This window comes from Thermobia domestica, chromosome 12 (assembly GCF_964235325.1).
Source record: "Thermobia domestica chromosome 12, izTheDome1.hap1.1, whole genome shotgun sequence".
Classification (NCBI taxonomy): domain Eukaryota; kingdom Metazoa; phylum Arthropoda; class Insecta; order Zygentoma; family Lepismatidae; genus Thermobia; species Thermobia domestica.
Window position 1 is genome coordinate 210796208 of NC_137465.1, and position 24665 is coordinate 210820872.

Genomic DNA, 24665 nt, shown 5'->3' on the forward strand with positions numbered 1-24665 from the left:
AGGTTTGTTCATTCTATTTCTTATATTCCTCAGAAATATAAATAGAAAATAATTGCCACTGAGTGAGAGAAAACACGGAATATGAAGTCGTCACAACGGACATGGAAAGTGAAATCTTCACAATGTTGTAATTCACCCCTCCTTACTGGATGATTTGCTGACAATTTCCATCAATGGCCCTTCACTTGAGGATTTTGATCCGAAAACTGCATTCTACAACCGATACTTCAGTGCAGAGAGAGTGTTAAGTCTTCAGTGAAGTGAAGTCTTAAAGTAAGGTATTTTTTAGCATGTATATGAATTGTCCAATGGAAAATTGATTATCCTGAATGTAATTGTCTGGTTTTGAAATTTTATGCCCTGATGTAATCTCTTTCTTCGTCAAACCAAAGGCCAAGGGAAGGCACCTCTCATAATTTGTACGTGAAAGATACTGGCGACCATCATTTTTGGATCGGCGAGTGCGTCTGACTTCGAAATTTTGCGCTCTGCAATAGAATATAATAAAATATGCCAGAACGAACATAGTACTTACGTCTGTCCGAGAGAAACAGTTCCAGGAAGTCATCCAACGTTCCCATAAATCCCATTAAAAATCGAGCTTGGTTATAGTAAGAGATTGCCACATCCTTAGGATTTCTTGCTACGTAAACAATCTGAAAAAGCAATATGACGTTTGTAAGATAAAATGTAATTACGATAATTTAAATTTTAATACAATAGATGCGCAATACAAGATTGGAATCTGTACTGTCTCGAAAATGTATCGTGAAAGTGATGTCTCGGGAAATGACTCTGATTCTACTGGAAGAGCTGTGTCGTTTCTCATATTAGTACATTTACATACAAGGTGTTCGAGAACAGCATCCAAACAACTTTGCAAAATGAATTATCATACGAAAACGCGAGAAATGTATAGCACAACATAGGTGTGAACATCATCGTGTCCCTGGGTTTTCTCCGGAAATGGCGGATTTAGAAGGTAAAAACTGGGGGGTGGGGGCAGCCAGAACTCAGACAATGGTAAGTACAGGCGCGGATCCAAGGGGGGACTATAGGGGCTATAGCCCATCCTTGACGCTCAGATATATATTGAATAAAATGGGCTTCAATCCTGCTCTACACCGAATAAAGAGGCAAACTATGGTTTAGTTCCTCCCTTGATCATATCCTGGACCCGCTACTGGATAGGTGTATCATGAATTTACTATAAACTTTCAAAAATATATAAATAATAGCTTCACTTATTCTTGTCACTTAAAAAACTGGGAGGCTAGCCCCCCCCCCGGCCACGGACTAGACCCCCTTCTGTTTTCGGGATACTCCCGTTTCTACCTACTTTCTCATTTATTCATTCATCACGCACTCGCTTTAATCATCGTTTTCCCTAAAGGGCAGAATCGTGGGATGTTAATCTGAAAGATTTAATTTCACAACATAGGTGCGTAAGTGCGTCATTTCGGAGCTGGAGCTACACAGAAACATGAACCAATCTAAATGAACCATAGGTCCAGAAGAAAATGTCGTATAATGATCGGGCAAAGGAACGTAGTGATTATTATGAGCCTAAATTTCATTTATGCAATGCCGTGCCATAGAAAATCAGTACCCGGGGCAAGAGTATACGACGGCGCCCCCATACATATATCCCAAACAATTTTTCCTTTTTTACTCTTTTTCTCCCGAATTTTGCGTTCTCTTTACTTCGGCGCCCGGGGCCGTTCCCCCTCCCCCCGGCACGGCATTATACTGCATTTATGTACCACTAGGTATTCAAAATGTGTCAGTTTTCGGTTCTTGATTTATCATTTTTCGTTAGTAGAAGATCTTATGAATTTCCTTCCATACTTTGAAGCAAACCTTTTTCCACACATCCACTGTTCTGTTAATGAAATCCAAGCTCAAAAATTGCGTATTCTTTTACCAGATCTTGATCCAACACTTTGCTCTCGAACTTCGACCCTAAGTTTTATCGTCCTGACTAATTTCTTATGGATATAACTCCGAAATGCATTAACTTCTATACTTGATTACTCGTATACTAGTCCATTCTACTCTTTTCAGCAAAATTGATATAATATCCGTGTGTCAAAAGCACGATGCCTTCGGCTTCGCCACTATAATCGCTTTTCTCTTTCAGAAAATTTTGTCCGGGGTGGTGAGCAAAATTAAAATATGAGGAGATTGAACTAGGTCATGGTTTACTTGAAATATACGGTAATACATTCGCAAGAAAGTGACAGACATGTAAACGCAATTTTATTTACCTTAGCTCCAGGGATTTATCTCCAGGAAGTTTGTCTAAAACAAACACTGACTATCGCTGCTTCTTTTGTTTAAAGTGGAAACATATTTATATTCCTAATTCAAATTCTTTTTCTTTGAAAAGTTAACTTTGGTGTCTTATGTTCTATTGATTACAATTCCACAATTTTTTTTTTTTTTTTTTTTTTTTTTTTTTTACAATACTCCATTGTAATAAACTTTATAAAAGACAGATGGTTCAAAATTCATCAGTGCTCAGGGAAAGTTAGTTTTTTGTTGTTGTTGTTGTTGTAGGTGGTGGTGATAAGATAAACAAGACGTGATGATTCCTTGGCGGAAATCTGAGATAAAAAAAAAATGTGTGTTTCATTCCATTGAAAGCATCTACGAATTCTTTGGCTGTGTAAATAAGTGAAGATAAACTGTATATGGTCAAAATGATAAGATGTATTATTCAATAAACTGTCAAGTATCTCGAAAAGACTGATATTACTAACATGCTTTTAAAGCTGGCTCTTTCGTTCTTCAGACAACACTGTGTACGAAACAAGTACTATTCTAATAATGAACATCAAACATCTCAGTCCGTGAGTCACGCCAATAGATGTCATTACCTGCGCTATCGGGTGTTAAACTGTGGATTTAAAACTGTTGTGATTATTTGATTGCAACTTACGAAATCTATTGTTTGAATTTGATTATTTCAAAACAGCACGAGGGTCGTAGCTATGTTAGGATTTGATCACTAGTAATTATGTAACTGTATATTTGGCAAGGACGTTGAATGAAGGACGGTGTCTATAAATGTATTTGAAGACAGGCTATATTCTTCATTATTTTCTACATGGAAGTTCAATTATGTGGCTTTCAATCAATGAAAGGTTGTGGCCGGCCAGATGGCTACTATTTATTGGTTTGATTATGTATGTCAAGGATGGACAATCCATCGACTGCGGTCTACTATACTTCCTCTGCTGTTACTCCCAGCCTGGCTCAACTCACTGGTTTACCCTCGTTAACCTGGAAACATAACGTAAAGCTGTGTTGCAATTTAGAGCACACTGATTAAATTCCACAATCAGTTACGGCTGTACGGCTTTTGCTTATTGGTGTGATGTGGCAACAGCAGAATGCTTTCAATTACATGAAGTTATCAGCAGCCAATGACAGGGGTCCTGTCTTCTGCTTTAGACAGTGATGCTACGTGATTGAAGGGCGGGTCATACAGTGACACGACTATAGTCGATCGGCAGCAAGTTGAGAGAGATAGACCGCGGTAGTCTGTCATACTTTCTGCATCGATCATTGCTATTTTTATTACTCTCTCTAGCGGACGGGCCAGTAAATAGATAAGTAGACTGGTCACTTCTGATGTATGGTCTTATATCGGTTATCATTGTCGCTATTTATGGTTTTCGAGGCGAGACTCTTAACTGAAGTAGTTTTCGAATTTCCTGACAATACCCTAACAGCACAAGATGTGCTAGGCATGTGCCATTTAGCTGTCCCAGCTACTTTTTAGGTACCCGACATTTGGCACATATAACATTCAGCTACCTACAATCTTAAGTACTTGTTACGCCTAATTGATATTTGTAACTATGTACCACAAATGCAACATTTATATACCTGGTTCAGTTTCGCACTCTAACAGTCATTTGTTTTTGTGTTGTCATTTAGAACATATATCTGTCATGTTTTAGGTACGTACTGTTTCAGATACCCTAACACGGAACAAGATGTGCTAGGCATGCGCTATTTCTGTCTTCTAAATTCAATTCCCACATTTGATGTATTTATTGCCTCTTTTTCAAAGCGATTGTGTACTAGAAGCTACAAACGCATCAACTCTGTTAGATGGCAACTGTCGCCGATCATTTGAAAGTGAATATGGAAGAAAGTAAATAGACACTCGTCATTTTGTTATAAAATTACATGGTGAGCAGATCTTATCTTATCCCAAACGGTTATAGTCGAATATACGCGGTTAAAGGAGCACTCTGATTAGCCACATTCAAAAGACCTCAACAATTTCTCTCTCTAGAAATGACGTTCTCTTCATCGTCTCCGTGGCCAAGTCGGAAGAGCACCTGGCTATTAATCCAAAGTTCGTGCCCACCTGAGGTAGCTATATTTTTTTTACTTGTTTAAAATGTTTTTAGACTCACCTTAATGTAAACACATTACGCATATAGGCGATTTAACATATTTTGGGGGAGTAATTTTGTGGTTCATTGACGCTTACGGCATGGGGAACATACCTAGAACATACAACGATATATTCTTATTATAATGGTATTGTCAATCTGTACCTATTTTGTCAATACATGATCAGAGGCGCAATAATCAAACATATATATATATATATATATATATATATATATATATATATATATATATATATATATATAGTTAAAAGAGAAAACATTATTATTGACATGTAGTTATGGTAAACATTATTATTGACAGGATACGTACAAATAAAGGTATGGTTGTTGTTGATCTGTAATGTATGTACAAATGGAAGAATAAATCGACGTTAGTTGGTACGTATAATGTTATGACTCATTGATATGTTGAATCGAATATGTTAACGAATTTGATATGTTAACGAATTAGAGTTAGAACGAGAATCAAAAATATTTATCGTTTTAAACATATTAGGCACATTCCCCAGGTACATGTCAGGCATGTGCCTAGTGGCGAACATAGACTGTGACTATCACTTGCCATCCATGTGATTCCACTCTCAGACGTACATAAGGCACATACTGGACGCATTCCCATGTACCTGAGGGAACATGATAGGCATATGCCTGCTATGTAATTGTGCTGTTAGGGTACGACGAGAACGTAGAAAGTTCTGCATCCTATCGGAAGTTAAAGCCCCATCGGAGACAAGCAGTCCTTTATTTTATTTTCTTCATCTGTCTCCTTAGCCTTCCTCGCTAGTCTATTGGTTAATGCGTCTGCCTTTGGACAAAGTCCCAGGTTGGACTCCCGGTAAGAGAGCATCGAACGCATCACAATAGCTAAGAACCCAAATTGAACAGCATATCTTGTCCTATACAGTTTCGTTGCTGACAATGGAAGTAAGTACTCTTTAATCAGTTATATTAATTAAAGTACTTTGGAAACGATGATAACGAAACTAAATTATATCTATTCGCAGTGGCGGCTCTTGACGGAAGTAACATCCAAGGGAAATATGCTCTTAAAGGAAACTAAGAGAAGAAAGCTGTACACAAGAATTAAGACACTCGATAAGTTTTTCTCCTTAATATCTATTCTTTAAGTTCCATCACTTACCTTTGGCTTTTTTTCTTGCAGCTGTGTTGGGAGAAGACCCCATGGAAGATGGGTTTTGATATACCTTGGTGATGGAAGATGTTCAACAGCTGTAATAGTGTCCTGCAAACCCCCTGGAAGAAGCGCCAGTTCCTCTGGAGGGGCTATGTCGAGGGCAGACATCCTATGGAGGAGAAGAACAATTAATGAATTAATATTTTAATGTATTAATAATATTTTAATAATAATATATCAATAAAAAAATGAATATTTTAACTATTATTGTACATGATAATGAATACTATCTATGTATTAGAATTGTAAAAATACGTTTTTTCTGTTGAAGTTTTTTCGATAAGAAACGCGGTATTTTTTCATGCTTACTTTCAGGTTTTTTTTTTTTTTTTAAGTACAGTTAATTTGCTTCTTTTCAAATTACACTCAGCCTAAACACTATTTGAATGTTGTTTGGACGAATTGAAAGTACTGCGTTCTAACATGCAAGTGTAATTGTTCACAGTACAGTGTAACGTCTCTGTGTTTGTCCCCATTGGTTCCATTGAAAAGTAGCCAACGCAACAGATGGCCAACTTACAGAAAAGAAATGCATTTTAAAGCAAAATCTATTACAGACTGTAATGCAACAGCTTCTAATGAAATAACTAATCATTACACCGATCTGCGAAGATTTTTCAGCAAAAGTAATTTTATGTGATATACGTTAGATTTAGTGTCCTTATGTAAAAAATAATACCAGTTGTTTCGTATCACGTACAGATTTGTCACATCCTTCTCATGTTTATGCTAATGGAGCTTCGTTTTTGTATATAAGGTTTGGATTGGGTGTACGGAATGCAGGTATGGACATGTCTGAGATAAAGTATAGTATGTCCTCTGTTTCGGAAGGAATTAGGTAATTATCAAGTAACACCTGAACAACAAATATAACAATTGTAGTTCGCGCATGCGCAGTGCCAGACAAGGTCAATATGCCAAGTTCTTTTGTCTGAGAGGGGATTCTGGGAACGTGTATTACGTCTTTGTCTACAAGTTACAACGTGCACTTGAAGTCAATCCGTGAGTGAGTTTATGTTAAAAATGGCAAGTGGCAGTGATGTTCGGAGGCGAAGATGTGTGAACAATCCAAACTCTTTATGTTATATATGTGGCCATTATACAATTAAAGACCAGAAGCGAAATATTACGCCATTTATAACAAGCTTGTACTTGGCATATTTTAACATGAAGTTAGGTGATCAGGACAAGAATTTCGCACCTCATATTTTGTGTAAAACATGTGTAGAAAACCTGCGGCAATGGTACAAAGGGTTGTTGCCATCAATGCCATTCGGAATCCCAATGGTTTGGCGCGAACAAAGAAATCATGTTGACGACTGTTATTTTTGTGTATGTAAAGTGTCCAGTTTCAATACGAAAAACAAAGAGCACATTGTGTATCTGAGCCTTCCATCAGCCATAACCCTCGTACCACATGGACCCGGTATTCGTCCCAAAATCACCAATACAGTTACCAGAGAGTGTGTCTTCGTCATCTTCAAGTGCGGAGGATGGTGATGATGATACCTTTATACCGGATGCTGAAGATAAAACTCCAAGTCTTTATAATCAGTGTGACTTAAATGATTTTGTGAGTGATCTACGCCTCACTAAAGAAAAGACTGAACTTTTAGGGTCAAGATTAAAAAGAGAGAAATCTTTTACTTCCTGGGACAAATTCATATTGTTACTGAAATAGGGAGGAAAAATTCAGGCATTTTTTTTTAATTCAAGAAGAACTTGTGTTTTGCTGTGATATCCCTGGCTTGATTTGTCGTCTTGTAATAGTTTAACACGCAAATGACTGGCATCTATTTATCGATTCGAGTAAAAGAAATCTCAAAAGTGTTCGTCTGCGTAATGGGAATAAACTTGCTTCAGTGCCAGTCGCCCATTCAACATCTCTTCTTGAAAACTATCACAATTTATTTATGGTTTTGCAGAAACTGAAATACAATGTACACAGATGGTTACTGTGCTGTGATTTAAAAGTGTGCGGTATCATATTGAGACAGCAAGCAGGCTATACAAAGTTTCGTTGTTTTCTGTGTGAGTGGGACTCTCGGGACAAGGATAGATAGACACTTGTTAGTTTCTGAGTGGCCTAAGAGGAAACAGTTCGTGTCACTGTAAATCGTCCATTAAGTGATCCTCAAACTGTGTTTTTGCCCCCATTACATATAAAATTGGGAATTATGAAGCAGTAAGTTAAGAGTTTGAACAGAGTAGTCCCTGTTTTCGGTACCTCTGTCAGAAATTTCCAGGACTGTCGGATGCCAAAATTAAGGAAGGAGTTTTTAACGACTCCCAAATTCGGAAGCTTATGAAGGATCCTACATTTACTAAGACGATGAACGAAACACAGCTTCAGGCATGGGAATCATTCAAGGATGTTTCCAGCAAATTCCTGGGTAATGTTAAAGATGACAACTACCAATAGATTGTCGAGCTGTACAACTTCCAGAAAAAGTACATTTCCTGCACAGTCATTTGGCCTATTTTCCTGCAAATTTAGGAGCATTCAACGAGGAACGTGGCGAGTGGTTTCATCAAGACATAAAAGAAATGGAACGAAGATATCAGGGGCGATGAGATGTCTCCATAAAGTCAGATTACTGTTGGTGTCTAGTGCGAGATAACCCTACTCAGGAACACAAACGCAAATCAACACAGCGTTCATTCGCATCAAAGCGCAGCAAAAAATAGTGTTCTTGTAGCGGGATTCATACATTCTAGCAATGAACATGTTACATTAAGTAGTGCTTTATTGTATATTCGTTAAGTTACAAGTTGATATGTTCTATTCACATTGCAGATATTGTCTATTATGGTAGACTTTGTGTTGAAATTAAAACAGTATGAAAATAATTGATTTCATATAGTAGCAAACTGTACGTGATAGGCAAAAATATAGTGTTCTTATGGTGAGATTTATACCTTTTACTTAAAGAAGTGTTTTGTATATTCGTTACAGTTTGATGATGTTCCATTCAAATTCCACATATTCTCTATTATGGTGTTTTCCATCGAAATTACAATACTATAAAAATTTCGATTGCAAATAGCAAAAAAACTGTACATGATAGGCAAAAACGGTTTCGATATTTAAAATCAGCACACCTAAATTAGGTTAAATCACCTCTTCAAAATTTTGCCGGAGAATAAAAAAAGTTTTATTTCGCAGGCCGGTGTTGTCAACGCATTATTTATACATATTATATATATATACCACCTGAAATATCGAAGAAACGAGAAACGCTAGTGATAAGTGGCCCCGCGTACCATAGTTCGAGCTGTCGAGCGCCTTCGGTTCAAGCGGTCACGGGTTCGATTCCCGGTGGGGTCACTCGATCTAAAAAATTGAAAAAGCTTTTCCAGGCCAGCCACCCTAAATGAGGTTTTCCTGGGTCATTCACACCAGGCAAATACTGGGGTGGTACATAACTTATAGGTCCCATGCTGTGTTCTTCCTTCTCTTTCCCCGGATAGTGTGACGTTATCCTTCATACGTGACGGGCTAACTGGCTATAGATATGCCAAAAGCCCTGAAATCTACATGTAAATCCTAAATCCTACGATTTGTGATAACCAGCAATATCAAATGGGGATCGTCAAACGGAGGTATGATGTGGTAGGAAAGATATCGACAAATGGGAGATCAGGAAAGTATTTTTTGTAATGGAACGATAGACAAAAACATGAATAACATGAAAGGGGACACATGCGGAGAAATATAAATAAAAATTATTTATTTATACAATATAAGAAGACCGTATGTAATGATTATGAATATTAGTTTGTTATTTGCACATTATGTTTTAAATCTTACTTCGCCATACTACAAGTAATTAGCTACAAAATGATTCGCCACGTTCTTAGTTTTTTTTCCCCTCCTTTTGCATGTGACGATAGGTTTAGTTAAGGTCGTCAGTTCCACGAAATACTCAAAACATCCATATTGTCTCACTCCCTTAGTACTGAAACACCATAAGTAACCCTGTCATGTATTTGGAAACAGCTGTTAACGTGGGTTGACCAGCATGCAGTGGAATGAAAAAACAAGTATTCTGTTATGTTATGCTTATTTCTTTTTAGCAGTTCAACATGAACCTAACCGTTACTTATCAATTTCTTGCTAGCCCCCAGAACGTTAAGTTCCTTTCTCAGGCTATCTTTTATTTCAGTTATATAATTTCTAGAAAACCAATCTAGATATACTAATGAATTATTGTGTTTTTTTAAATTTAAATTTGAATTTTTAGCAACTTCAAAGGTGTATTTTGATATTAAAATGAGTTTTGGTTTTCTTCATGGTACATAATTTTTGAAACGCCAAAAATATGAATACCTAGAAATAATAATGTGTTTATATTTTTCAATATTGTTTTATTATAATTTTAAAAATGAAAATGAAATGAAATTTTTCAGTTTAATTTAAATACAATTATGTCCTTTAGGCTAAGGGACACAATGATTAAAGCAAGTGAATAATGGTGGAAGGAGAATGTGGGAGGAAACGGGAGCACCCTGAGGAAACCCATGTTGTCCATTACAAACTTATTTGGCCGTGGATTGAACTAGGGACCTCATGTATCAGAGGTAAGCTCTTTATCGCTGAGCCACGGTGTCTCCAATCCATTTTATAATTTTAATAACTCCAAATTGTTTATATAACTGAAATGAAAATGTGCTTTAAGCAATAAGTTAAATTGACTAGGACAAAATATGGGGGGTCGTAAGTTCAAATCTTATTGCTCGTTTTTTGTAAATCTACATTAGAAGCTAATCTCAGCACATTCTAAGCACCATTTTTTTTTTTTTTTTTTTTTTTTTTGCTATTAGAGACATTTTTCACTTTTGCATGAAATAAAAACTTGTTCAAAAAACGACCGCTCCTGAAGCATTTTTCTAATTTTTTTTAAAACAAACGCCTTTTTCCTACTTACTGCTCTAGGTATGATACATATTCTAGAGCAGAAGTAGACTGGCCTGCCCGGCCGAGTAGTTCAACATGCCAACGTCGAAAGTGTCTATTTCTAGGAAAAAATATTCTATTTGAAAATTTTCCTTAATTACTAATGCTAGACAGATATTACCAACATCTTTTATAACTAAACTGTGTAAAATCTTCCCAGTGGAGTGGGTCTGTAATTTATCTCTTGAAGGTGATATAATTTGTTCGGAAACTGCTTATGCTGTGAAACATGATAATCTGTACACCCGTCAAATGGTTGTAGTGCCATTTCTTCCGCTGTTCTGGTACGGCGTAGCCAACTCCACAATAAGTGTTGTTACTACAAGATTAGCTAGAAATAGCTCGAAATCTGCTCGGTTAACATTAAAGCATCGGACTTCCCAGTACTGGTACGTTGCCAACGTAGGACCGACAGGCTAACAAGGAAGGAAACAAGACATAGGAATTGAGTAAAGCACATCAGGAATATACTTATAGAAAGTGAGACGAGACAATTTGTCTTGTTATATGAGACGAAACAGCTCTCCTACGAGACACTACGACCTCAAATCTTGTGTGATAGGCAGTTCTAAACTCAAGGGCCGGACGTGGTTTTGAAACCACATTAAAAGTAAGTCCCGTCCTTCACAACTATAAGGATAAAAACAAAACAAACAAACAAAAACTCAACAGTGGTAGAAAATAACTGAAAATGGTGAATCGGCCTAGAAAACGAGAAATAACAACGATGCTAGCTAATGTGCTGACCACATATGATTCAGAAACCGTCTGGCCACCCTGAGAACTTTATTATAATAATAAAGATACGAATTTACGATTAGATTTTTACCTCGTCTTTGCTGCAAAACACAGATTGTGTTATATAATAAGATTGAAACCCTTGCCTTTACCTACCACACCTAACTCGACGTGTGCTCACTACGGAGCAGCTGAAGCGACTTTTACTAATGACATCTAGCGTGACAAATCTAAGCAACTGCGAACAAATAGGCCCTTAATTTATTATTTTAATAATTTGAACTTACTCCAAGAAAGGAAAACGTCTGAAAATGCTTGTCTTGGCTCCTTCAAAATCCAGATTATTTCCTATTAGCCATACCATCTCTTGAGTCCATGTTGTGCCTAGGAGAAATAAGAAACAGAAAAATTATTGTACTTTTTTTTTTTTTTTTTTTTTTTTTTTTTGCAAATACAGGTTTACATTTAAAACCTTTGTAACTTCCGAACTGAGAAGTGGCAGATTTTCGAGAATGCCAGATTTTGGATTGCTGTATACTCTGTATACATATAACAGAAAATAACTACTTGTTCAGCTCTTTAAAGAAAAAAAGAGTGAACACTAAGTGATAAGTGAATCAAATTGTAATGTTCACCAACTAAATAAAAGAGTTCTACAGAATTTTAATTTAGTTCAATAAAATAATTTCATGCCTTTTCTTTAGTGAATACATTATGGTGGTATACAGTAGGAAATACATGATAAAATGAAAACAAAAATGAGCTGGAACGCTTGTTCGCAGTTGCAAGCATGAACCAGCATCTGATTACTGACCAGTGACCACAGCGCCATAAAGACAAACGGCACCACCAAAAAACAGAGGCGCGCCAACACGGTAAACTTGAAAATGCCCTCCAAAATCCATGCCGGAAATCTGAAGGAACCGGATTATAGAAATTGGAATTTTTGAATGTCAGGCTGTAACCATAAGGAACATTATGACAAGTATAGTAATTAGTCACTTTGTACTTATAATAAAAAAAAATCATTAAACGAGCTGATTATTATTTTTAAGATTTTTCATTAGAATAAAAGTTGGAATGATGGATATAATTGTTAAGCCGCAACCATTTTATTGTCCATAATAATAATAATAATAATAATAATAATAATAATAATAATAATAATAAATGAGCCGTTCAGATGCCAAACTGATTAACTCAATCAAACGAGATTTTTCATTAGCGAGCGATTTTATTTAGATACAATAGGCCTTATGCAGAGTCTTTAGAGTTCGACTAACATATGTCTCCTGCAGCAGTCGGGCCTTTAGTATGACGCTAATCATACGTCAAAACGACTTTGCATAAGGCGGAATGTGTTTAAATTAGAGTGATCAGAGCGTTTATGCATTCTAGTGGCAAATTTTTAAACTATAGATGTAATCGATTTTGCCTCTGAAAAGAACGTTATCTTTTTCAAGTCAAAATGTGTAGGACTAAAAAGAAAGAAAAAGAAAAAGAAAAAATGGAGTTAATCGGTTTGGCTTCTGAACGCCTCAAATATAATTATAACGTCCGATCCATATTCTTCAATGTATTTATACTATTCGCATTAAAAAAAAAAAAAAAAAAAAAAAGGAATGTGGTATGAATCTTAGGTAACCTTAAGGTTCAGCGCCTGAGAAACAGAACATCATCAATTGATCTTCTGTACTTTGTACCAATTACTCAAATTTTCAAGATCTAGAATTAGGATATCCTACTCGAATGCCTCTTTCAAAAAGATTCATTTCCCATGCGAATGAATTATTCCACTCAACATTCGGTGTCGAGTACATAGCGTAAATTACGGTACTATATAATTTCAATCGTGCCTCTCCTCCCATAAATAATGTATTATGCTTCTGTAGCAACTTGCTATTTTTCTGGATGAATCAAGTTCTAAATGTCTATCTCGATTGTATCTCGGTTTAAAACCGATTACAGATTATTAATCTGACGTCTGTCTCAGGCAAGTGCAGATTATTTGAAGAGTTTTCCAAAGAAGTTGCTGACCAGGGGACAAGTATTACTGCGATTTGTTAGGGGATATTTACGTTCATCTCTTCAAATTCTATCACTATTAGCAACAATTGCTATAGTTGAGATAATGATTCATCGATCTTACTGTGACTTTCTGACATTTCCATAACTTTTTGATTTCTTCTGCCAGGTCTTTGTTTGCTAATTCTGGTAATGAATGTTGTACGTATGTTGAGTCGATGGTACTGCTACACCTATGAGGGTTTCTTCTTAGTCAATTTTATTGATAATAGTGATTTGGATCTGTGTGCTGGTACCGTTACATCCGTTCTAATTTTTCAATCCCAGTAGAGTTATTATTATTATTATTATTATTATTATTATTATTATTAGAGTGTAAAGCTAGAGATAGAAGGCATATAATGAGAATGATGATTACCACGCATACAACATCTGAGAAATTATTGATGTAGAATAGTTTGGAATTCTAACTACTTTGCCCCTCATAACATATTTATGTACCCCCACACTTGGGTGGCTGGTCGCGGTCCTGGGATTTGGTAATGACATTAGTACATAGGTGTCCAAACTCGCGAGCCCGGCGCTCATGTGACTGCGAGCCCAGTTGTGAGAAGTGATCGCGAGCCCGAGTGAGCGCTACTCAGTTGGGAGAAGTTAGCGCTAATCCGAGTGAGCGCGAGCCTACTTGGGATTAGTAAGCGCGAGCTCAGCTGAGGGAAATGATCGCGGACCCGAGTGAGCGCGAGCCCAGTTGAGAAAACTGATCGCGAGCGCAAGTGAGTACGAGCTCAGTTGAGAGAGCGAGTGAGTTCGAGCTCAATTAGGAGAAGTGATCGCGAGCCCAAGTGAGTGCGAACTCAGCTTAAAAAAAATGAGCGTGAGCCCGAGCGAGCTCGAGCTCTATCGGGTGCGAGCCCGTGCTTTCTTCGCGCTCACGTGGACTCCTTTGCTTCAGAGACGAACAGATAAGAAATACATTCTGTGTGCAGAATTGGAAAGGAAGATTGAAACAACTTTACTGGCACTATTTTTAACAAAAATCGATTCACATAACAGCTTGGTCTGCCGCAAAAATAGAAAAAGTTAGAAAGTTCCGATTAATTTTAACAACTTTATCAGGGGGTCGAAAGGGGAGTACGTCATAAATCAGCCCATTTCATGGTTCTAATTAAATTTTAAAGTTCTAAGAATAGGAGTTGACGCTCGCGAGCTCGACACTCGCTTACAATTGGGTTCGGACTCAATAATTAAGCCCGAGTGAGCGCGAGCCCAGTCGAGAGAAGTGAGCGCGAGTTCGAGTGAGTGCGACCCCAGTCAGGAGAAGTGAGCGTGAGCCCAATTGGAAGAAGTGAGCGCGAGCGTGAGCGAGCTCAGTCAGTGCTAAATGATCATCTATGGTACTGTATTACAATATCTCTTTTCAGATTCTTAGAACTTTAAAATTTATTTAGAACCATAAACAAACTATATGTTATCCTCCTCCTATACCAAATGCTGTAGTTAATATTCATAAACCTCTTTATTTTTTTCTGCAACTTTGCAATAAGCTTTTCAACTTACGAACATTTTGGTATACGGCTTGAAGGGTCATTTATTGACCTTACTTGAAACTACAGAACTTCTATATTTCACATAAGGTCAATATTATCTTATTCGAAAATCCTATAGATTAACAAAGTAATACATATTCAAAGATTTCGATGAATACATTCTGCAAATTAACAACACTCAATTTAATTCTTACGGCTTCTTATTTTTAAATTCAAATATTGACAGGCCCGAAACCAGCCACAGAGGTTTGGGGAGGCATGAATATATTAGGGGGGGCAAGACATTAAAAATTCTCTTACAAATATCTAAACTGTGCATTTTGTATTGAGATCTGGAGGGGCCATGAAAAGTTTAGGGGACCAGACTCCCTAGCCCCCCTCTGGTTGCGGGCCTGAATAGTGATGATGATATAAATACAAGCAATTACTAACAGCTTATAGATACTTATATTCGAGCTTTGAAGTTAGATTAAATTTGAAAAGATGTTTCGAAGATCTATATAATACACGATAATTAAATTTTGGGGATTTCTTCCAAAGTTGGTCGTCCGCCTGGTTTTCGACAAAAAACAACAGCTACAAAAATTTAAAAATTATGAATTTTTAGGATCGTTTTAAAACAATAATAATATAGTAGGATAGGGTAGGATAGAGTACGGTAGGGATAAGTAGAGTAGGGTAGGGTCGGGCTAACTTAGGGTTAGGTAAGTTTGAACTCATTTGTTAAAATTAATAGAGTGTAATTTCTTGTCTCTACGTAAGGATACCAAATGGAGAGTCTGTACACTTAAAATACAAATGCTCTTTACTCTCCCACAATCCAACCATGCCGTAACCTTGGGCGAAGAAGTTCCTTCCGCTTGCCAATAATGCCATGCTTATAACATCTTATTAAAAAATAAACACAAATTCCGGTCTCTTACATGTTATCAAGCACACAAACGAGCAATTTATCCATTTCTTTATCTTTAAATTTTAAAAATTTTACTAGAAACGGATGACCAACTTTGGAACTTAACGCAAAATTCGGTTTGTATGAATAATTTTCGTTTCAAATTGGTTAGGGTGAGTCCAACCATTGACTCACACACATAGCCGTATAAAGTCTTCGTAAAGCCGTATAAAGTCTTCCATAGTACGTATAAAGTCTTACTTCATGGCGAATAATCAATTAATATTAATGACGGAACATCTGGAAAGCTCAAGAGATACCACTGTACACTGGTACATAAGTGCTTTACTTTAATGTTTTACTTACCAGCCTTAGGAAAGCTCACAACCCACGTGTCATCCTCCCTAACATCTAAATTGCGTATCTTTTCGCTGTACTTCGTGTATCCTTGAGTTAAAATGCACTTGGTATCTGGATCAGTTGCAAAGTTGATATACCGAAACCCTTTTGTTAATTTACAGGCTTTTGTTGCTAAATTATCTTTCAAGATACACATTTTGTCCTCAGCATCTCGCAAACAATTCATCATCGCGATATCTCTACGCGTTCCTTTCGAAGAATGAAGTGAACTTGATCCAGTAAAATTAATCGGGTAGTGAGTGGACTTGACCAATAATATGTACGTGAATGATTCTTCGTTGCTAGATAAATATTTGATGCTATCAGCACTAAAACTATGCACAGAAACAACAATTGTCATTCCATAATAACATGTCATTGTTGTAAACAATAGACATGGATATTCAGTAAACAGAAATCTATCAAAACAAAGGAAATGAGAATATTATAACAATTAGCTAACTATGTGTTTTCTGTATGACATGCGAAGGACATTCTTTTATAAATACATACTGTACATATGTGTATTCACATATTTCTTTTTACACTATCATTATTGACATTTTATCGCAAGAAAGAAACAATCTTAAGTATTTTAACCTTACATTACGAACATAATTTAGCTACAAATGTACTTAGACAATCTACAAAAAATATGGATTTTTATAATAACTAATCACAAAACCTTGCAAGTTTTAATGTTAAAAATAAGTTCTGAAAGAAATATCTATACTTTTGTGAATAGGCTAACAAAAATGAAAGTGTGACAACACAATTTTCTGATAAGACTTTTTATAAAAGTAATAAGACGTTTTGTGACTGGAGCCACGCTCACACTTTATCTGCTCTCAAAATTGAGGGAAATGAACTGAATTGAAGCACCTTCTAACGGGTGTCCCACTTCAAAGTAACCCCGATGATATTGATTTGCGGTTGTACGTACATAGTTGGTGTGATAAACTGAAACCCGTTTGCATACAATATCTGCAAAAGTACTAATGATATTTATACCCAGTAGCGTAGCCAGGATGTGTGTTTTTTTTTGGGGGGGGGACAAATGCTGTTATAGGTACATATAGAAAAATTACAAACAAAAAATATATAAACATAAAAATGTATTTAAAAATTTCAAACATCAAAGTACGAAAGTACATTGTCGTACCTCTTTGGGGGGGGGCTCTGGGCCCCCCTTCCCTACGCCACTGTATTATACCCTTTATACACAAAGTAAAGGCGTCCATGATAAGTGTGTCGCAGCATTTGTGGTTCGAAAGAAGTCACTATAAGCATTCAAACATTTGTCCCATTGCATGACCAATGTACGACTGCCGTCTGTGTAAGATTTGGAAGGTTGGCATTTGGACCATTGACGGACGGTGGCCTTCACCACGTGATCGGAGTGAAACTTCTGACTTTTTATCACCTTCTTTAGAGGAGCAAAGATGTGAAAGTCACAAGGTGAAAGATAAAGGTTGTATTAATTTTGACGTAACATTCCGCAATTAAATATTTAGAGCAATACTGAACATCGCGTGCAATGTGGGGATGGACATTATCTGTAACCCTTACATAAAATATATATTTAGTTAGTGTATGTCTGTTTTATAATGTCTCTTATAACTACATATATATTTATTTTTTTTAATTTCAGTGTAAAATTTGATATCCTGAAGAGTATGCAACTGGTACATATCATTTACAGTAGTGTACGACACATATTGTGTTGTACAGTTTATTAATCGTATCTTTATTGTGTCTACAGGTATCATTGCAGGCTTGTCCTCAGCAACAAATCTTTTATTTCTAGTATTTAATTTAATCTAATTTTCTTTTAGTTTTCAAGATGTTCTTATAGTAGAAGTAAAGATTTCAGAGCCATTTAACTAATTTTTAAGTATTTAGAACATATATTTCAGCTCAGCCTTTTCTCTTTGCCTTTGTGATTTAAACTAGTTTTTTTTTTTTTTTTTTTGTCATTGTTAACTACGCTCAGCGATAAGAAGTTGGTTTCATATTTCGATTGTTGAAAGCCGCCTGAGGTACAAACCTTATCGTATGATTTTAATCCTCCAATCAAAGGAGAATTCCCTCGTGTCGCAAGTTATTTTATTTTATTCTATTTTTTATTTTTTATTTCTTTTTCTTTCTTTCTTTTTTTTTTGCACCCTCAACGCCACCTTCGAGAAACTATTTCATTAATTGCGCGAGTCTTCGGTGAGGTTTTGCCGAGACATCACGTATACCTAAAAATATACCACATCGACTTGACACCTAATCTTTCGTTTCAAGCGCTGTTGTCGGCAGAAGGAATTCCTCTCCATTTCGCTAAGACTCTCTCGCTTAGCAACAGCTGAACCCTTATTGGTTCAACGCGTGGGTGTGAGCTATAGTTCGCATTTCTGCCATGGCTCAAGACATTTTGGCAGCACTATAGTGACCTCGCACGTATAAGAGTGGGGAGTTGTGCATTGTAATATGAAGTGGTACACAAGTACTGAATGCAGTTTATATTAATTATAGGAAGTCATTGGTTGGGTTGTAGATCTAGGGAGTGGTTAATATTACGCTTCAATTATGAGGCTTTAGTCCAAGAATGTTCATATTATCGGATAGCTAGTTAATAAAGTTTTATTTTGGACTGTTTATTTTTTTCTACGTAATTTCGCGCCATGCAGAGTTTTCCTAGTGATCCTGAACAATTTTTGTGAATGGTGTCTCGCAGCAGAAGCACCACCTGCAGCCTTTCTTCAATTGAGCAGGTAAGATCTATCAGCGACAAGAGTCGAACTCAGAGGATCTCACGTGGAACGCCAGCGGTTCACAAGTTTTGACTGAATGACAAAATATAAACAAGAATACTACATCTAAGGAAATTCTCTAAGCAGGGGGAGAACTTTGCAGAGTTAATTAATCAAGATTTTCGTCATTTATTCAACTTTTGTGATTCCTTTCGACCGAACACTTTTCAGTAGATACCGTAGTAGAGCAAGTGCTCGGTAGTGGCGGCAAGTGGGACTACAAACAATTAAACGCAGAGAACGTCAATTTACGTAAATAACTACATATCGTAATTTCTTTTAAATATTTTCTTCTTAGTAAGTTTATATTTAATTGTCATGCACGCGTATTTCAGAATGTTTTCGTGGGCTATACATAATAACATGATTCAGTAAATTTGCCATGGGCTATAGGCCATGCTCGGATATGTTCTAGCCAATATCTTTCGGGATTTATTTTCTTTTATTTTATTTCATTTTTGTTGTCCATGCTTTGTCTCTTGATCCTTAGGCACTCATCATAAATTTATGAGATTAAAAATAGTGTCCTCTTATAGCCTTAGTGCAGTTGTTTATTACGTTAGGAAAAATATTTATTGTGTTGATATTCAGCCATCAACGGATATAATTATGTTCTTTCATCAGTATCTAGAGACCATAGAACAATTGGAATATTGTCAGCAACATGAGCTAGTAAATTCACATGTCGGGATTCGACACCAAGTACCTTTGATTTATTTTGTGTACCGGACCAAGTTGCCTGTATTTCAAGTGTATTCACGATTTTGTGATAATGTAAATAGTGTTGGCGAGTGAATTTCGGCGGAATGGTTGCGTATGTATATTGTCTTAGAGGTCTTACTCTGTCTCTTCATGTTTATATGTATATGTGCGTGATGTTGTGTACATATATGATATTACAGCATAAAGGAAGCTATCGTCAGTGCCCTACAGGCATGGTGTAGGTGAAAAGGCACAATATACATTGTTGTAAATGGAAGTGTTCCGGGAAGGCTACAATAGGGATAGCAACATTCCGATTGCAGTAGAGCTACACATGGGCAGCGATTAGGGGGGGCAAAGGGGGCAGTTGCCCCCCACTTTTCTGAAATGGCCTATTAATGTATATAGTTTCAACCAGAGAAATTTGTATATTAACATTGATATACAAATATTCAGATCATGTCTTGCCTCCCCCCACTTTTAACGTCCAATCGCCGCCACTGGAGCCACACAAGATGAGGTGAGAAACTCACACAGAATCAGGTCTCTGCACTCTTGACCAGCAAGTCTAAGTAATTCCATTTCCCAAGACGCTCGGGATAACTATTAGCTATGTGAATAAGTTAAAAGGATAGTTTGCAGGAATACTTCTTGCTGCTAAAGGGTACGCTTGCACCGGTAAAGACAGCAGATATCGAAATTTTGTAACAATATAACATTTCTTGCCCAAGGAAGTCATTTATATGCCAAGACTGTAATTTTGACGAAATTTCTTACTGTCTGATTGGTCGAGTGGCTATACTGTACATATATAGAAAATTCTTTTCATTTAATTGTTTTGTAAACTTGTAGTCTGCTTAGTGTCACAATGGAAATTTGATTAAATATTATTTTTGAGCTCGCAAAAAAAAAAAAAAAATCTTGAGTCTGCCATTTTGAAAACTATTAGAAAGGTTTGTAAGCTTTATGTAATAAATGTTGTATTTAAACCTAATTCTGGAGATTAGCAGTTTATTTAAGAATATTTTGGTAGATTCCTGACACTTTTTATGCAGGTGGTTCAGTGGAGTACTTGGAACGCACATCTACACGAATAAATGTTTATAGCTATACTGGGGTTAGGTAGCTTTGTTATATATCATAATTTAAATCGCTTTTATTTTCCCTAAAACCAAGCAGCACTAAATGTCTCACTTGTTTAGACAGAGCACTACACCACTAAATTTTTCTAGACCGAGTAACTAACATCAACATATACAGTAACAAAAGTGGCATTCACATACAAATATTGCTAAATACAGAACCCGTTAGGTACACTAGTATTCAAAAGTTAGTCTTTCCTGTCATCTTTGATTAAGTTTCTTTCACTAAATCAGATGAGTTAAAATTCGTTACTCATGAATAATTTCCTATTCCTTGAAAGTCTAACCACAGTAGGTTACATATCGTGCAGTACAATTACGGAGAGACTGTATATTTTAGACAGTTTCCGATTCACAAAGCGATTGTTTCTTTTGACGATGTGACCGTTTGAGAGAGTGGTCGCTTGATGAAGTTATCGCTACTTATTTTAATGATGTGTCCATTTCTTGTCTTACGGAAGATGACAGACTGAAAGGATTTGAGAATAAAATTCTGAGACAAATATTCGGACTGAAGAAGAACGGGAATGGGGAATGCGGAAACTTCATAACAAGGAAGGGCATAATTTATACCGTTTACCAAACATTGTAATCAAATCTAGGAGGCTCAGGTGAGCAGGTCATGTAGACAGAATGGAAAAAGTAGGAATGCGTTCTAAGTTTTATCTGAAAATCTAATCGGAAAACGACCATTAGAAAGACCTAGGCGTAGATGGGAGAACAATATCAAGACGGATCTCACAGAAATAGGAATACAAAGTAGAAACTGGATCCAGTTGGCTACCCCATGCCGTAAATGTCGCCAACACCTAGTGGCCCACTTGCTGGTAAATGTCGATCATCGATATAGCGACGTGTCGAAGGATTGCCGCTAATGTGCCACTGGCAGCAGAGTTTCGTCGAGTCGAAACAGATATCTAGAGTCGGGGTGTTGAAGTTACCACTGTTTAGCAGTGAGGATTTCATTTTGGTCCGTGCTCCTTTGATTCGTCGCGGAGAATCCCGAAGGGACCAACACGAACTATCGCCAGTCATGTGCATGTGGTCATTATTATATATTATCCTCCCTTGACGAATTGTTCCTAAAGTGAGCTCCTGGAGTCAAGACTAACCCCTGTCTCTACATCATGGAGTGAAAAATCTTGAGATGAGTGCGTATAATTTTATGAATTTAGAAGGCAATTGTCGCCGATCATTGGAAAGTGAATATGGGAGAACTATGAAATAAAATAAATAGACACGAGTCATTTTGTTATAAAACTACATGGCGAACGCATTTTTTCTGATCCCAAACGGTTATCGTCGAATATGCACGATTAAAGCAGCACTCTGATTGGTCAAATTAAGAAAGACCTCAACGATTTATCCTTCTACAAGCAAAGTTTTCTTCATCGCCTCCGTGGCGAAGTCGGAAGAACACGCGCCTAGTAATTATAAGGTTGGTGGTTTGCGCCCGTCCCATTTACTTCTTTTGTTAGTGCTTTTTAGACTTATCTTAATGTAGACAAATCACTCAATAGGTTATTTAACATATTTTGGGGGAGTAATTTTGTGGTTCATTGGCGTTTCGTCGTGTCTCTGCCATTGGTGGTATAATTTTCAAAACAGAAATGGGGCCACTGCAGATCGTCACTGTGGGGCCAACAATTTTTGGCGAGATGTCGAGATGGGCTAGTTGCCCATCGGTGGTTCACCAACGCTTACGACATGGGGCAGGAATAGAAGTCAATGGAGAGCTTTCGTGAACGCGGCATTAAATCTCTGGGGTTCCATAGGTCATAGAGCTAGTTAGTCAGTTTCTTTTGACGATGCGACCATTTGACAAAATATGTCCTAAATAGGGTCAGCATACCTACCAATTAATCGAGATTGTTCTGTTTTGAGAACACAAAAAATTGTCTCAATTTTTAAAAATAATATTTTGTTACAGATTTTTTGTCACTATAAAATACCATAGTCTAATTATGTTTTAGTGTAATATGCGTTCATTATGCAACATTGATTTACTGCTCTCAGCTGTACAATAAACAGTGTTTTGTTTCACACTTTCATTTTGTAATACTGTTCTACTGTTATTAATGTATTCCAAATTGCTACTTTTTTTTTTTTTTTTTTTTTTTTTAGGTGTCCCTCTTTTGGTTGTTGAAATTATGGTTACCTGAGTCTTAGACCCGCTTAATCTACTAAGAAAAATGTCAATTTAGGTAATATTCATTTTGAATAGTTGGTTAAATATTCTCACTGTAAATCCCATATAATTCCACTAAAATTCAAGTACTGATTTTATCATTTCAGTTTCACAGTTATAATAATAATAATAATAATAATAATAATAATAATAATAATAATAATAATAATAATAATAATAATAATAATAATAATAAGTACAATTAAAGTGCAGCACCCTGGAAGTTGTACCTCATTTTTACAAATCCTGATAATAAACTACATAGAATATGATTTATAGGTCAACATTAAACACAATGAATCATTGCGTGAGTCACAGCAATTAGTTGATAACAAATCGATTATTATCAGATGTCTCGAAGCTTATTGGAAGAAGTGTTCAAAGACGCTGCCTCATATCGACCCTTCTATGAATGATTTGATTCATTGTGACAGTCAGTTGAAAGGTAATCGATTATGACTGTGTGTGTGTAAATAAACAGTTTACTATTTAACACGCTGACAGCCCAGTAGAAAGAAGGAAACTTCTCCTGGAGGTCGCGATGACTTATTACGAAAATGGATTGAGGGGGCAAACTACTAAATATTTTTGAAAAACTAATAATTTTTCTTTTGCCCGTTTTTCGTAAGTGGAAAGAGGTAATAAAATGTAACTTACCACAATAATAGATAATGTTATTGTACACCCGAAAATACGAATCGGAAGAATTTTCAGTGTTGCCATCCATAGAAATTACAGTGTGACCAGAATTTGAATTACTCAAAAATCTAGGTAAAGGCAGCGACTAGAAAAATGAACTCAACGGTATTGATGACTTATCATGCTGTCTATGTTTCTTGTTTACTACGTTTTAAATAATATTTCTATTTATTTTATAAACCTTACATAAATTATTACGAAATAAATAAGTTATTAAAAATAAATAGAAACATTATTTAAAAAATAGTAAACAAAAAACATAGACAGCCTGATAAGTCATCAATTACCGTTGAGTTCATTTTTCTAGTCGCTGCCTTTACCTAGATTTTTGAGTAATTCAAATTCTGGTCACACTGTAATTTCTATGGATGGCAACACTAAAAAATTCTTCCGATTCGTATTTTCGGGTGTAGAATAACATTATCTATTATTGTGGTAAGTTACATTTTATTACTTCTTTCCACTTACGAAAAACGGCCAAAAGAAAAAAAAATATTAGTTTTTCAAAAATATTTAGTAGTCCGCAGCCTTAACAAGAAAAGCGTAAAAGGAATGCATGATAGCTCAGTGGCAGAGTATGAAATGTGGTTTCTTGGGACTCTCCTGTTACCTTACACACTTTCATTCCATCATTTTTCATTATCATTCACAATAATCAATCATCCGTGTCCTTTAGCCTAAAATTAGAAATTTTATTTCAAGAATGAAAATTTGCAAATTATTAAGATTTTCAAGAACCCAAGTTTTGCGCAGGGGGCACCTATCATATTACATAAACGTTACAGCATGATAGCATAAATTGCCTGCGACCACGTGACTTCCAAGCTAAAGATACGTGTGAGCAGTATTTGATTCACAGGCACCGGCTTTGAAACTAGCATTAGTTAATATGTTCAATGAAGATAAGAGTGTGAGTTGGTTAAGATTTATAACAGTCAGAGCGGGCC

At 36.3% G+C, this 24665-nt stretch overlaps 1 protein-coding gene across 1 annotated transcript in view; it reads right to left on the reverse strand.

The window, feature by feature from the left end:
- The window catches only part of LOC145667019 (luciferin sulfotransferase-like), a 50850-nt gene that overhangs the window by 13310 nt on the left and 12875 nt on the right, over positions 1-24665 (reverse strand). The window contains exons 2-4 of the mRNA XM_081734705.1: positions 11611-11707; positions 5575-5737; positions 536-656 (exon numbers count right to left, since the gene is read on the reverse strand). Of these exons, the coding sequence (XP_081590831.1) occupies positions 536-656; positions 5575-5737; positions 11611-11707 (381 nt within the window). The remainder of the gene's footprint in view (positions 1-535; positions 657-5574; positions 5738-11610; positions 11708-24665) is intronic.